Source organism: Sphaeramia orbicularis, chromosome 4 (genome assembly GCF_902148855.1).
Source record: "Sphaeramia orbicularis chromosome 4, fSphaOr1.1, whole genome shotgun sequence".
Classification (NCBI taxonomy): domain Eukaryota; kingdom Metazoa; phylum Chordata; class Actinopteri; order Kurtiformes; family Apogonidae; genus Sphaeramia; species Sphaeramia orbicularis.
This window is the reverse complement of record NC_043960.1, coordinates 5,832,067-5,847,059: the sequence shown is the minus strand read 5'-3', so window position 1 is coordinate 5,847,059 and position 14,993 is coordinate 5,832,067. Positions and strand designations below refer to the sequence as shown.

Sequence of the window (14,993 nt, the reverse complement as noted above, 5' to 3'; positions counted from 1 at the left end):
TGTCAGACTGCAGACATGGTTCTGACTCCAGTGACAGCAGAATCTCAGAAGGCCTTGGCTGATCTGGGATCAGTTGGATTACTTCAACAGCAGCTGCAGTAGGTGGACCTTCTTACTGTTGAGTGGATCCATTAACAGAACGTTCCATATTCAGATGCATGTCACATGACCTCTGAGTGGTTCCACAAATCATGTTCCACACCGTTAGTGTTTCAGCCATGTTTAGAACGTCTGTGGATGTAGACGACACAGACAGGTGTGTGTGTGTGTGTGTGTGTGTGTGTGTGTCTTTGTTGGTCAGTGATTCAGAGGTTCAGCTCCAGAACGCAGAGCAGAGAGCCCTGAAGGCCCAGGAGGATCTGCAGGAAGCCCTGGAGAAGATCCAGGACCTGGAGAGACAGCTGCAGGGACGGCCCAGTTTAGAAGCACACCAGGAACCGCAAGGTACACAAACAAGTGCACACACAAATACACACTGAACCGCATGGTACACACACAAATGTACAGCCGCAAGGTACACACACAAATACACACGCAAATACACACTGAACCGCAAGGTACACACACAAATACACACTGAACCGCATGGTACACACACAAATACACACTGAACCGCATGGTACACACACAAATACACACTAAACCGCATGGTACACACACAAATACACACTGAACCGCATGGTACACACACAAATACACACTGAACCGCATGGTACACACACAAATACACACTAAACCGCATGGTACACACACACAAGTACACACTAAACCGCATGGTACACACACAAATACACACTGAACCGCATGGTACACACACAAATACACACTAAACCGCATGGTACACACACGAATGCACACTAAACCGCATGGTACACACACAAGTACACACACAAATACACACTGAACTGCATGGTACACACACAAATACACACTGAACCACATGGTACACACACAAATACACACTGAACTGCAAGGTACACACACAAGTACACACACAAATACACACTGAACCGCAAGGTACACACACAAGTACACAGCCGCGAGGTACACACAAATACACACTGAACCACAAGGTACACACACAAGTACACAACCACAAGGTACACACACAAATACACAACCGCAAATACACTCAACTACTATTATATATTGTTTATATATTTATTGCAATATTGCATTATATTATATTTGTCAGTATTATTTTATAGCTTAGCCTTCTGTTAGCAATGAAACACATGAGTCCATCGTGTCCACATACTTTTGTCCTTATAGTGGACATAAAAAAGCCTATTCATTATTAGGATAATTATAAGTCATTCATCAACAGTTTTAACAGAACTGAAATCAAGACTGATGAACATATTTGTGTCAAAATAACATGAATGCAAAATTAATTAAATTACAAAACTGAAGCTAATTTAGATTTCTGGGTTGATTTGGTATTTGTTGTGTTTTGTGTTTGTGTCTCTTCCATATCCATGTATCTACCTTTTTCTTTTTTTTTTTTGCTCTCTCTCTCTCTTTAAATTCAAGTTGTAAAAAATGACAAAACACCAGAACCTCCGCCACCGCCGGTGACAAAACCATCCCCTCCAAAGAAAACCCCTGAGGCGAAACCAACGAGCAGCCACAAGCGCACCAAGAAGCGCTGATCTGAACAGTAGGAAAGGCTTTTAGATTACTGTTACTTGTGTTGCACATTTCTTCACGAGGAAACATGGATCAGGTCGAGTATCTGAGTATTCTCCACTGACAGATTATGAAGTGTTATTATTATATACAGGGTTTCTGCAGGTCATTAAGAAGCATTAAAAGTCATTAAATAGGTTTTGTGAAAATTAAGGCCTTAAATGACATTAAAAAAAAGCATTGAATTCCAGAGGCATTAAAAAACTAAATACACTTGATGGAAAAAAATAATTTATTTTGGTTATATAAACATTTAATGATTTTGACTGACAGGTGGAACCTTTTAATTGGCTAATGTTTACGGCCGATACATGAAGTCACAACATCGAATGCTTGAAATGCACATGCTGTGAGTGTTGCGCTCTCCACCCGGACGTTCGAGGGAGATGGCTGCGTTGTGTGAGTTTTTGAAAAGACCATGAACTAGCTACGTGTCCTCACTCGTCCATAGTTTATTCAACGACAGCCATTACAATAATAATCTCAACGACGCACATGCGTACAACATCTTCCTCTGACACAGTATCAATCGATCAGATATGAAACATCGAACAAAGCAGTGCATGGCTTGTTTTAAATAAACCTTTGTAAATGCATTCGCTTTTTAAACAAAATATGTAATGATTTTAATAACAACCATCTTAAATGTAATATGAAATTTATATAAACCTGTATTTTCCCTCATTAATTAAATATAAATGTAATTATACTGTACCTGTGTACTTCAGTACCAATATATATAAAGCTATAATAACACCTGAGAACAAATAGACTTCTTAATGACCCTTGAAGAACATTTCAAAGAAATAATGTGCTTTTTAAGTCACAAAAAAATAAGGCATTTTTAACCTGTTGCATGAGCGTGCTCATGCTGTGGCAAAAGAGCGGAGGGAATATTAGCAAATGTGGGAAAAGTGGGAAAATACAAGTTTCAGCAGAAGTGATGGGAGGAGGAACTATTCAGAACCTGGTGAAAGCCTTTTAACGGTAAACTGTCATAAAACTACATGTAAAACTGTATCTGCAGTTGGACAGGGGCATTAAAGTTGTTTAAAGTGGCATTAAAAAGCATTAAACTAGATTTACTGATACCTGTGGAAACCCTGATATATGTTCTGATATATAATGTCTGTGTGTGAGTTTGTTCTTTAACATCATGTAAAGGCAAAATTTGTCCAAAAATTAAAGTACATCTCAAAACGTTAGCTTCATCTGCACTTTCTTTCTAGAGAGATAGATGGCAGATGTTTGTGTTTTTTGGAAACATAATGAGGTGGTTGGTTTTTATGCATACAGGATGACTGAGCAGGAAAAAGCTGATAACTCAATGGAAATCAACTTTGTGAACTGAACATCTATATTGACAGAATAAACCCTGAAAGATTCCTTGTTTCTTTTTTGTCAGACAGATTAAAAAGTTGATTTCTTTACCTTTACATGTTTCGGCTACACCTGTAAAGGTAAAGAAATCAACTTTTTTTTATCTGTCTGACAAAAAAGAAACAACACAGGAAATTTGCCCGAGTAAAATTTACTCATATTGAAGAAATTTTACTTGGGTCAGATAACATTTGGTCCCTCTCTAAAAAGAGTAAAAGTTTGGGTAGAGCTCTCCAAACTCAATAGAGAGCCAAATTTACTGAATATAGAAATGAATATAAATTTCTTCTGTTTGAGGAAAATACTTTTGACTCTGGAAAAAATGCTCAGTAATTTTTCCTGTGAAATAATCTTTATACTGTCAGGCGACAGTATGAATCTGATCAGAGAATAAACACATAAAAACATAAATAATCTGAACATCAATATCAAACTTACTCTAAAAACTGAGAAAATTCCAAGTGAGATTTATAGTTTTTGAGCTATTACTCAAATAAGTCACATCCACCATATCACTAGTAATAAGATCATACACTAGACCAGGGATGTCAAACATGTGGCCCACGGGCCAAAACCGGCCCACTAAAGGTTCTAATCCGGCCCGCAGGAGGAATGTGCAAAGTTCAAAAATTACACTTTAGATATTAACAGTGAAGAATGTCAAATTGGTTTTAGTTCAGGTTCCACATGCAGACCAATATGATCTAAAGTAAAATAATAATAACCTATAAAAAATGACTCCTGATTTTCTTCTTTAACCCATAAAGACCCAGTGCTACCTGTGTGGCAGGTCCAGAATAGTTTTTTTCTGTATATTAAATTTTCTTATGTGATTCATCACATTTATTCTAATATTATCCTCTGAATTTTGCAGTTCAGTGAAAATCATGTATTTTCCTATATTTAAATTTACTGATCATATAGATGTTCATAAAAGCTCTGATAAAAGTTGAAGGTTATTATATTAAAAACAGAGAAAACTGCAGAAAACGTGACTTTTTCCAATTAAATCTCTCATTAACTGAACATAAACCCAGTGTGTCCATCCACTGTCACTGATCCAACTCCATGGGTTTTACTGGCGAACCAGTGTTGTAGGAGATGACGGTGTTTCCACAGTAACTACGGAGCCTCTGAACGTCCAAATGGGTCATATCTGATGACCATGAAAAGATGAATAACTGTATTTTACACCAATTATTTACATCTATTGATAGGATTAATGGATCAACAGGTATTAAACAGTTTATGTCAGTAGATGGTTTTGGTCGCCAGTGGCTCTTTGGGTCTTTATGGGTTAATGTGAAAATACTATTACATTATGCCTATAAATAATGACAACTCCAAATTTTTCTCTTTGTTTTAGTGCAAAAATAACATTACATTATGAAATATTTACATTTACAAACTATCCTTTAACGATAAAATGTGAATAATCTGAACAAATATGAACAACCTGAAAATTAAGTGCAGTATTAACAATATTCTGCCTGTTATTAAATGTTTTGTGCCTTTGTAGATCTGATCTGTAATGAACGTGTAAATGATAAGTTGAGGCATAATATTGTTAAAATTGCAACTGTTTTTTCTTAAGAATTTTTTTGTTTTCGTAGTTTGCAAATGTGAATATTTTCATAATCTAATGTGTTTTTTGCACCAAAACAAAGACAAAAATTCAGGATTTGTCATTATTTACAGGTTCTTATGTTATTATATCAATGGTCTGACCCACTGGAGATCAAATTGATTTCAAAAGTGCAATATGTTTTGTTTTTTATATTGTTTTTTCTTGTCGTATTGGTTTTAAATGTTGCTATTCGAAATAATCAGTCACTCAAAATTGGGTTGAATGTGGAACCTGATATAAACGGACTTTGACAGTCCTGGTTTGGACGAAGCCAAACGTCACATCATCGGAGAATCTTTCCCCGTCTTCTCCGACGCTCTGTCTTCTCCTTCCTCATCAGGCGGAGGAGGCGGTGGGAGGGATGAAAGGTCAGGGGTCAAATTCAGCAGGTCAGGGGTCAGAGGCAGGACCAGGGCAGGATGGAGGAGTCGGAGGGAGGCTCTGAAACCCTCCCAGGCGTCTCGCTCTCCTTCTGCTGCTTTTACCTGAAGGAGTAGAAGAAGAAGACCAGTGGGGCTCAAAACAAACATTTACATTTTACAACATGAAGATAAAATCCGTGAAAATGTAGGATCTGACATGTGATGGGGGTTCAGATTCACTTACTCTGATCTGCTGCTGCTTTTTTGGCCTCAGCCTCAGCAGAGAGTCTGTGATGGAACTCTGCAGGAAAACTGAGTTCGTCTCTGACAGAAACACAAACACAAGCAAAACCAGCCTGGTCAGCAAGAAGATCACCCAGTACAGATACATGGTAGAGATACAGTCGCAGAAAAAATTATGAGACCACCAAAAGTCATCAAAAAACAACGGTTATGCAATCCAGTCCTAACTCCTGTGTGTATCAGTGACTAAAACAGACAGAAAGAAAACATGGAATGAATAAAAGCACTGTTTTTTCTCAGTACAATGACATAAATATTGATGGAAGAACTGAAGTGATTTTGGTTATTATCAAGAAACATGTTAAATGGATAGATATCAGCTCTGAAATTAAACTACTACGAGCTATTTTTGTTGTTATCAGTATATTTATCCAAACAATGTACCTTTAGTTGTACCAGGCATTAAAATGAACAAGAAATGGAAGAAAACAAGGGGTGGTCTAATAATTTTTTCCACAACTGTATGTGCATGACCATATTCAGAGTTGGGGAAACTTAAACCACATGGAGTTCAAATACATTTTGCTATAACTGCTGGTAGTTCAACTACATTCATATTTTGTGCAGCGTCAAGTAATACTACTATTTGGGTAATTTTTTGTAGTTTAAGTACTCAAATTTTTTTTTTTTTTTTTGGAAATTTGCAAACTACAATTTCGGGCAACAACATAAAATTAAGGTTTTTTTTTTTTAGATTTGTTTTTTGTAATATAATTGTATTTCACCATTGAACACAGACAGTCCCTTTTTCTTTCCTCCTGAATCGCTTTGAAGGCGTGATCATGTCATGACATCACAGCCAGCGCTAACCCCTAATGGATTAGAACAGGGGTGTCAAACATACGGCCTGTGGACCAAAACCGGGCCACCTCAGATTCCAATCTGGTCTGTGGGATGAACATGAAAGTGCAAAATTTACAATGAAAACATTAACAGTCAATGATGTCCAACTCATTTAATTTATATCATATCATATCATTGATATTAACTCAGTATTCTGCCTGTTACTAAATGTTTTGTGCCTTTGTAGATCCTCTGTGATCTGTTAGAATTGCACTTATTTTTCTCAAAATTCAGGTTATTCATTAATTTTGTGAGAGGAATGCTCGTAAAGTAGATTTTTTTTCATATTTTCATAATTTTATTTGCCTTTTTTATACTAAATCAAAGAGAAACATGTGGAATTGTCCTTATTTACAGGCTATTTTTTAAAATTATTTTCCTGGTCCGGTCCACTTAAGGCCCACTTTGACGTCCATGTTATAGAATAAGAGACAGTCTGTAAACATTTGGAATTGTCAATATTTACAGGCTATTTTTCTATTATTTTCCTGGTCCGGTCCACTTACTAAATGTTTTGCGCCTTTGTAGATCCTCTATGATCTGTAATTCAGATGTATAAATGATGAGTTGAGATATAATATTGTTAGAATTGGACTTATTTTTCTCAAAAATTCAGGTTATCCGTTAATTTTATGAAAGGAATGCTTGTGAAGTAGATTTTTTTTCATATTTTCATAATTTTCTTTGCCTTTTTTGCACTAAATCAAAGAGAAACATTTGGAATTGTCCATATTTACAGGCTATTTTTCTATTATTTTCCTGGCCTGGTCCACTTAAGGCCCACTTTGCTGTCCCTGTTTTAGAATAACAGACGGTCTGTAACGTACATGTCGGCCCTCTCCACCCTGATGCCCCAGCGACAGGCCACGGCGTCCACAGCGGTGTGTATCTGCTGACCCATCCTCCTCCGGTGCAGCAGGATGTGGTTAAAGGTGTGCTGGGCGGCGACGTCTCTGACGGCCGCCTGGACCAGGGTCTGCAGGACCGGGGTCAGACCGGACAGGGCTGCGCTGCACAGAGCCACGTTCTCTATCTGGTAGTAACACACAGCGCTCAGCTCCGGCCTCGCCAAGTCCTTTGTCACCACCTGGACACAGACACACAACAGAAACACACTGGATATGAGAAGGCAACACAAAGCACAGTGGATGGAAATGATCAGTCAGGACTTAGACCAATGGTTCCCAACCTTTTTTGGCTCCTGACCCCATTTTAACATCACAAATTTCTGGCGACCCCAGACATTCAAAACTGAGGCCTTTTTTTTTTTTGTTGCTAAAATTAATTTGTTTTTGATCATGTAATAGTTTGCTATACTCTGTTGCAAATAAACAATTTAAGATGACATTTAGTCTATATAATGTATATTATTCTAGACAGAGGCAGTAAAGCCAGGTGTAGATTACTGCACAAAGGGAGAATTGAATTTTCCTTGGTCAGGATATGTACAGTCAGTCCAGCTGTGATTTACAAGGCTGACAATTAATACTGAACAAACAAGAACTCAAACTGTGAATTATGAAAGAGCTGCAACATCTGAGACTGACCACAATGAACATTTGACAGATAAACAGAACCACCAGTGCTGCAGTTTCAGACTCTCAGTTTGTCATGTCCTTTATGAATCCGTGTATCATTCGTTCATTCGTTTTTCAATTTAAAACCAAAAATCAAAAAACAAAAAACAACTTGTTTTTTTGTTTTCATTTTCAAAACCAGAATGAAAACTGATAACGGTTAGTTTTTTCCATTTCCTGATTTTGTGCTCAAATGAAAAATGGAAAAAGCGGATAACGCCTGTTTCATCCTATTTTGCTATTTTCAATTTAGTTCAGTCGTCTGACCCGAAAGTAGTCGTTACAAGGGAAAAAATAAACAAAGGGAATCATGGCCGGACTGGAGGAATGTTTTTGCTATAATTAAGCAGCTGTTTGATATGTACGGAAGCGTATTGCATTCACACAAAAAATTTAAAAATTAATTTTTTTTTTTTTTTTTTCAGAAAACCGTATCTCATTAATTCGGAAAATTCCGTTTGTTTATTTTTTCCCTAGTCATGACTATTCTGGGGCAGAAAACTTAACTATATTGAAAATAGCAAAATGGGATGAAACGGGCGTTATCCGTTTTTTTCCATTTTCATTTGAGCACAAAATCGGGAAATGGAAAAATGAACTGTTATCTGTTTTTCATTGTGGTTTTGAAAATGAAACACAAAAAAACAAGTGTTTTTTGATTTTTGGTTTTAAGTTGAAAAACGAATGAATGAATGATACACCGATTTTTATGGACTGGGATTGTCTCTCTCAGCTCACTATATATTTTTTATTAGTGATTTTTTTCTTTTTTTTTTTATATTAATTAATAGAAATTTCAGGCGACCTCATCTGAATTCCAGGCGACCCCACGTGGGGTCCTGACCCCAAGGTTGAAAAGCACTGACTCAGACACACAACAGACCAAAGATAAAAGAAATAAAAGTTTCAAAAGTTTAACTCAGCAAAGAGTTAATATTATCCCACTGGATAATTACTGCAGTGATTAACCCATAAAGTCCCAGAGCTACTTCTGTGGTAGTTCCCAAGTGAATTTTTCTCTACTTGTATCCCTATTTAAGTGATTCATCGCCATTTATTCTAATATTATCCTCTGTATTTTGTATTTTTATGTGGAAATCAGGTATTTTTCCTATATTTAATTCATTGATAAACTAGATGTTCATATAAGCTCAGATTAAAGATGATTGTTATATCAGAAACAGAAAACTGAAGAAAAAGGGACTTTTTCAGCAAAATACATCATGAACTGAAGGGTCTCCATCCATTGTCATTTGCCAATTATATCTATTTTTTTACAGTATAATTTGTTATTTTGTGCATTTTCTTATTGTTTTTTGTTCATTTTACTTATTTGTTCTTGTTCCTTTTACGTCAACTGTTTTTGTTTGGTTTATTTTGTTGTTTATTGAATTCTTTTTCATTTGTTTTGGTAAATGTTTTTATTATTTCTCACATTATTAACTATTTGCTATTTCATTCATATTTGTTCATTTTATTTATTATTTAAAGTGTACCTGTACTGGTCATGCTTACGACATTAATTGTGCTTTGTGTATTATGTTTAAGAAAGAGAGGTGCAAATTCGGTAAAGGATCACCATAAATGCACCACACTGGACCTTTTTATTATGTGAAGTAGGGGCGGGGCAGAACCTACTGGGGGCAGCCATTACCCACCGTACATGACCTACTATCATTAGCTGGGTTTCTATTATCCTCAAAAATGCACAAATAGAAATTGTGCAACAGAAAACTGGTAATGGGAACATAGAAATGTCACAAAAACCGTCCAAGATCACAAAAAAGTTTTTCCGCTCTCATGAGGTGGTTTTGAGGCGTTTCGATACAGAAGTACAGCGCTTAAGTGTGATGGAAACACAGTTAGTTCATTTTGACCCATGTGGTTTTGCTCAGTCCAAATGTCTCCCCTACGACCCTGGACTCAGAACAGATGGTTCTAGTTTGTTCAGGCCAACAGACACTGGCTTAGTGGAGGAAGTGCTTCCCCAGGGCAGGACAAGTCTAGGGACACCAGAGGTTCAGTAACGTCACACAGTTCAGTAAACGGTACCCGGGTCATTGGGAAATCTGGATCCACAACTGGTTGGTGAATTCCTGATGTACAATTCTCTCCCATAAATCCGTCGTGCGTGTCCGCTGCCAAAATAAGGACTTTTCCTTGGGCTGATTCTCCGTTCCCTTCTTCTTTAGTTGAAGACAGTCAGTGCAGTAGCAGTAGATGAACCCACGCTACAGTGGCAACACCGTGGAGGTTTGGATCAAAACTGAGTGAAACATCTGCCTTAAATGACTGTTTGAACACAACTAGACAGGACTGGACCAGAATTATGTCACAAAACGGGACTTTACTCGAATCACACATCAGAAGCCAAACACTAATCAATGGAACCACCTACAAGTAGCAATTGCACTTTACCCAAATTGTAGAAATATCACTTTAATTCTGCGGAAAACTAATGGAACCCAGCTACTGACTCTGGGTGATTTAGTGTGAGTAAACAAGCAGCAGTCAGTGAAACAGATTGAGTGAAAAGCATGTGTCCGCACTTGTTGTTTGTGCAGCTGTAAGCTTTGCATTCCACCAGTGTCCTAGAAACATGACCCAGCATTGGACGATAATATGTCATCTTAGACTGGTTATTATATTTATATATTTTTTAAACTTTTATTTTATTTTATTTTGTTTTATTTATGTATTTATTTACTATATAATGGTTCAAAGGTTTTGAACATTTTTAGAAATGGTCATTCTATCCTCTGACGGTGGTCTTAGGCCCAATCCCCATCCCAATTCACCCCTTGGCCCTCCCCTTACCCCTCCCCCTTGCGCTTGGCACTACCCTTTGAAATGGAGTTGCAATGGGTTGGGTTGAAACACTCCCCTCTGAAATGGGACAATCCTTCAAGATCTGTTGCGTCATCAGCAGTCATCGATGCCGCTATAAACAAATGCGACAACTTTGTTAGCGAAATAATTCTCCATGCCGTCAACAGCTGTAACCGTCTCTGTTCCATGGGCTTTGGTCGTCTTTTTGCGACTATCAACTGCAAACCGCAGAAATGCGATCTATAACACATTGAAACAACATTAACACGGACGATCAAATGATTAAGTTATTTATGTAGAAAATATGTTCATTTGTGTGTTTCTTTCATCACAGTGCTGCACTTTTTTGTTGTGTTTACCTCCATCTTGCTGATGATTCAAACAGAATTAGAGGAGATTTCTCATACCCCTGGTCCTAAAAAAATCTCTGTTTCGAGGGCCAAACAGCCCCCCAGCCTTTTCCCTCCGACTCATTGAGAATCGGGACACCCCTACCCCTTCACATGAACATTCAAAATGGAGGGGTAGGGCTAAGGGGGAGGGGCCAAGGGGTGAATTGGGATTGGGCCTTATTCTTGTATCGGCACAGAACTAAACACAACTTTTTGTACCGTATGAGGAGGAACCTTCAGCATTTTCAGCCGGATGTCGACTATGTGACACACATCGAGTATGGGGAGGTAGAACAGGAGGCCTGGAGGAGAGAATGAACGACAAACACAACAGAATGTCATCCAGTCAGTCTTAAAGTACAGTTGTAGGTCATCGCTCTAACTCTGCTGATCTGTATTCCAGTTTCATGCAGTTATCCTTCTACTCCACTACATTTGTCTGACAGTTTTAAAACAGTTCCAACCTGGTCCTCTGGGTTTTCCCCTCAGTAGATGACCCAGTCTGAAGACCACCGCCCGCTCATGCTCCCTCACCACCTGTCAATCAAACCAAAACCACAGCGTCACCTCCCACCTGTCACCTCTCCGTGGTACACCATAGTCATCGTCAGTGATTCCTACTTTGACACAAAACCAGATGGACAGAGGGAGGAAGAGGAGAACCAGAGCCAGGACCAAGACCATCAGCAGCCACTCCAACACATTCAGGTTCTTACGCTTTAGACCTGCAGAGATGTGCATCATGACATTCAATATACCCACCCACATAGGCATTAAATAACTGCAAAAACTAAGAACTCTGGTGTTCTTCGCTCAGTGTACCCTTGAGCAATTACTTCCAATAATGTGCAATAATCCTGTGTAATGTGAATTATGTGCAATAAGTTTACTGTTGATAAGATAAGATAAGATATAAGGTAAGATAAGGCTTTATTTATCCTGATATTTCACAGTTAGCAGCAGATACAAAAATAAAGTGCAGGGACAACAGGCTGAAAATATACACATGTGAAACAAATATAAAGAGAAAAAAGAAAATGTATTTATTTTATATTCTATTTTAGTTTAGATTTAAGAATTTTATATTTGCTCCATTCTTATTTTCTTAAGTATTAGTGTTTATTCATATTGTTGGACTGACTGGTGTAGCACTCCTATGTTCATTGAACACGCAGTGACAATAAAGAATATTCTAGTCTATTGTATTCTATTTTTCTATTCTATTCTGTTCTATTCTATTTTGTTCTATTCTATTTTATTCTATTCTTTTCGGTTCTATTCTATTCTGCTATTGTATTGTATTCTTTTTTCTACTCTATTCTGTTCTATTCTATTCTATTCTATTCTGCTATTGTATTCTTTTTTCTACTCTATTCTGTTCTATTGTATTTTTTCTTTTCTTTTCTGTTCTAGTCTATTTCTCCTATTGTATTCTGTTCTATTCTGTTCTGCTCTATTCTATTTTTTCTATTCTGTTCTGTTCTATTCTATTCTATTTTTCTATTGTATTCTGTTCTATTCTGTTCTGCTCTATTTTTTCTATTCTGTTCTATTCTATTCTATTTTTCTATTGTATTCTGTTCTATGTATTCTATTTTTTCTATTCTGTTCTATTCTGCTCTATTCTATTCTATTTTTTTTCTCTATTCTATTCTATTCTACTCACCGTCCTCCTGTTCAGCTGCCTCCAGCAGACCCAGGTTCTCCTCCTTCACCTCCTCCTTTCTCACACTGTCGATGTCCACCACGGTCGACCTGACCTTCACCTTCACCTCCGTCTCCTGCTCCTTCTTCTCCTCCTTCATCTTCATTTTCGATGACGGCCTGGGGACCCGGGCTGCTTTGGGGGCCCTTTGGTGGTGGCTCCTGTCCTTCCTGGGCATCACTCTGGGTCTGGATGGATCCTGACGGTGCACATGGGAGGGCGTCTCCATGCTGGCACCACTTTGTTCCACTGACTTCAGATCTGGAACATGAACCACCTCTGCACTTTTTTCACTGAGGTAAATTAAACCGAGTGTGGGAGTGGGACAGCAGTGGGAGCGCCACCTACTCAGAACAATTAGAAAAACAACAGTAAAACAATGTACGCAGAGTTATTTGGACAAAAAAACTAGATTCATTTAGATTGCCAGGTGATAAACACAAAATATTTTAACATTTTCATCTTGTTGAATGAAACCTCAGATCATTTTATGCATTTAATTTATGGATACTAGAGTATGTAAAATTAAGTAAAAACATTTTTTTAAAAAATCAGTCACAAAATCAAATGGAACAGGTGTGTTTTTTGTCTGGATGCATCTGTAGCTCGTTTTTATCTTTCCTATCTTTATATTTTCAACTTATTAAATTTGTATGTATATTTTACTCCATTGTATAAAATCTTCACCTTTGTCTTTTTCATCATTTTTATTTTATCTTAATATTTTATGCTGTTATTATCTTGTAACATCTCTTTTATTCTTTTACATCATCGTTGTCTTGTTTTGTCCTTTTCATTTTCATCTTGTTGAATGAGAACTCAGATCATTTTATGTATTTTCATTTCTGGATGTGAATACTAGAGTGTGTAAAATGAAAATAAATAAAGAAAAATCAGCCACAAAATCAGACATACCAGGTATGTTTTTTGTCTGTATGCATCTTGTAGCTCGGTTTTTATCTTTCCCATCATTATATTTTCAACTTATTTCATTTTTATGTACATTTTATCCCAGTTTATAACATCTTTGTCTTTTTCATAATTTTTTATTTTATTTTAATCTTTTAATAGACAGACAGACAGACAGACAGACAGATACCATGACAACAGCATAATTAAAACCATATACAATAAAATTACTAATTGCTTTCTGCTAATTCCCAGTGTTTCTGGGTTTATTTCCTTTTTTGTTCAGATTAAATCCTGTTCCAGTAAAAGCGCTGCCATCTGGACTCCATCATCCGGTGTTTACAGTTCGGACAAATTACATCATGTGAGCTCTGGGAGTCACAGTGAATGTGCAGACTCAGGCGTGACTCCTGTCCAATGAAATGAGGTTGTTTTTGTTTTTTTTTTCCTGTGCTTTTCCAGGTAAAAGAACACAACACCCTCCCATGTGAAAACTTAATTAATTGTGAATCCCACATGTTGTTCTTCTGTGTGTTTAAGCCTCTGATCAGGGGATGTAAGACTGTAAGACCAGTATTCAGGGGTTTATGGACATGTTCAGATCCTTTACTAATGTACAAATACGAATACCATAATGGGAAGTACTTGACTTAGTTGAGCAAAATTATGAAAGTATCACTAGAAGAACGTATGTATTGCTCGAAAAGTAACTATTAACTGAAGATATTTGGGATTTTTTCTGCTACATCAAGAAAAGTCACATAAAATTCTGAAATCTACCCTAAGTGTTATTTTTCCTGCTTGTAGTGGATCTCTGCTGTGTTTTGTATAAAGACATTATTCTGTCATGTGAAATTCTTTGGAAACTTCTGACCATCAAACACTTCAACAGCCCTGACCTACCTACAATGACACATTCAGTTAAAATGGTTTTTACATGCACTGTAAGCCTGGATGTCAAATATACTTTAAAAGATTCATTAGAATGCACTAGAACAGGGGTGTCAAACTCATTCTAGTTCAGGGGCCACATTCAGCTAAATTTGATCTGAAGTGGGCTGAACCAGTAAAATAATAGCATAATGATATATAAATAATGTCAACTCTAAACTTTTCTGTATGTTTTAGAGTGAAAAAAGTAAATTTACATTATGAAAAGGTTTACATCTACAAACTATTCTTTCAAACGATGTGAATAACATTAACAAACATTAAAAAATAAGTGTAATATTAGCAATATTATGCCTCAGTTTATCATTTACACATGTACATTATGACTTACAGGTCACAGTGGATCTACAAAACACACAAAACATTGAGTAACAGGCAGAATATTGTTAAAATTGTACTTCTCTAAAGATATTTCAGGTTATTCAT

At 37.0% G+C, this 14,993-nt stretch overlaps 1 protein-coding gene across 1 annotated transcript; it reads right to left on the bottom strand.

Moving 5' to 3' along the window:
- Positions 1 to 4,974: 4,974 nt before the first annotated feature.
- Positions 4,975 to 12,869, bottom strand: nphs2 (NPHS2 stomatin family member, podocin). The gene is made up of 7 exons (XM_030132571.1): positions 12,669 to 12,869; positions 11,624 to 11,727; positions 11,467 to 11,539; positions 11,222 to 11,304; positions 7,032 to 7,291; positions 5,309 to 5,382; positions 4,975 to 5,189 (listed from the first exon to the last, which is right to left on the bottom strand). The coding sequence occupies exons 1-7, from the start codon at positions 12,811 to 12,813 to the stop codon at positions 4,975 to 4,977; spliced, it is 954 nt and encodes a 317-aa protein (XP_029988431.1). The 5' UTR covers positions 12,814 to 12,869.
- Between the last annotated feature and the right edge of the window lie 2,124 nt (positions 12,870 to 14,993).

What these genes read in the sequence shown, in the direction of transcription:
- nphs2 (XM_030132571.1), bottom strand. Translation starts at nt 12,813, where the DNA reads ATGAAGATGAAGGAGGAGAAGAAGGAGCAGGAGACGGAGGTGAAGGTG. An exon ending in CCATCTGGTTTTGTGTCAAA is followed by an intron (nt 11,540 to 11,623) that starts GTAGGAATCACT and finishes TTTGATTGACAG; the next exon opens with GTGGTGAGGGAGCATGAGCG. An exon ending in GGGAAAACCCAGAGGACCAG is followed by an intron (nt 11,305 to 11,466) that starts GTTGGAACTGTT and finishes TCTCTCCTCCAG; the next exon opens with GCCTCCTGTTCTACCTCCCC.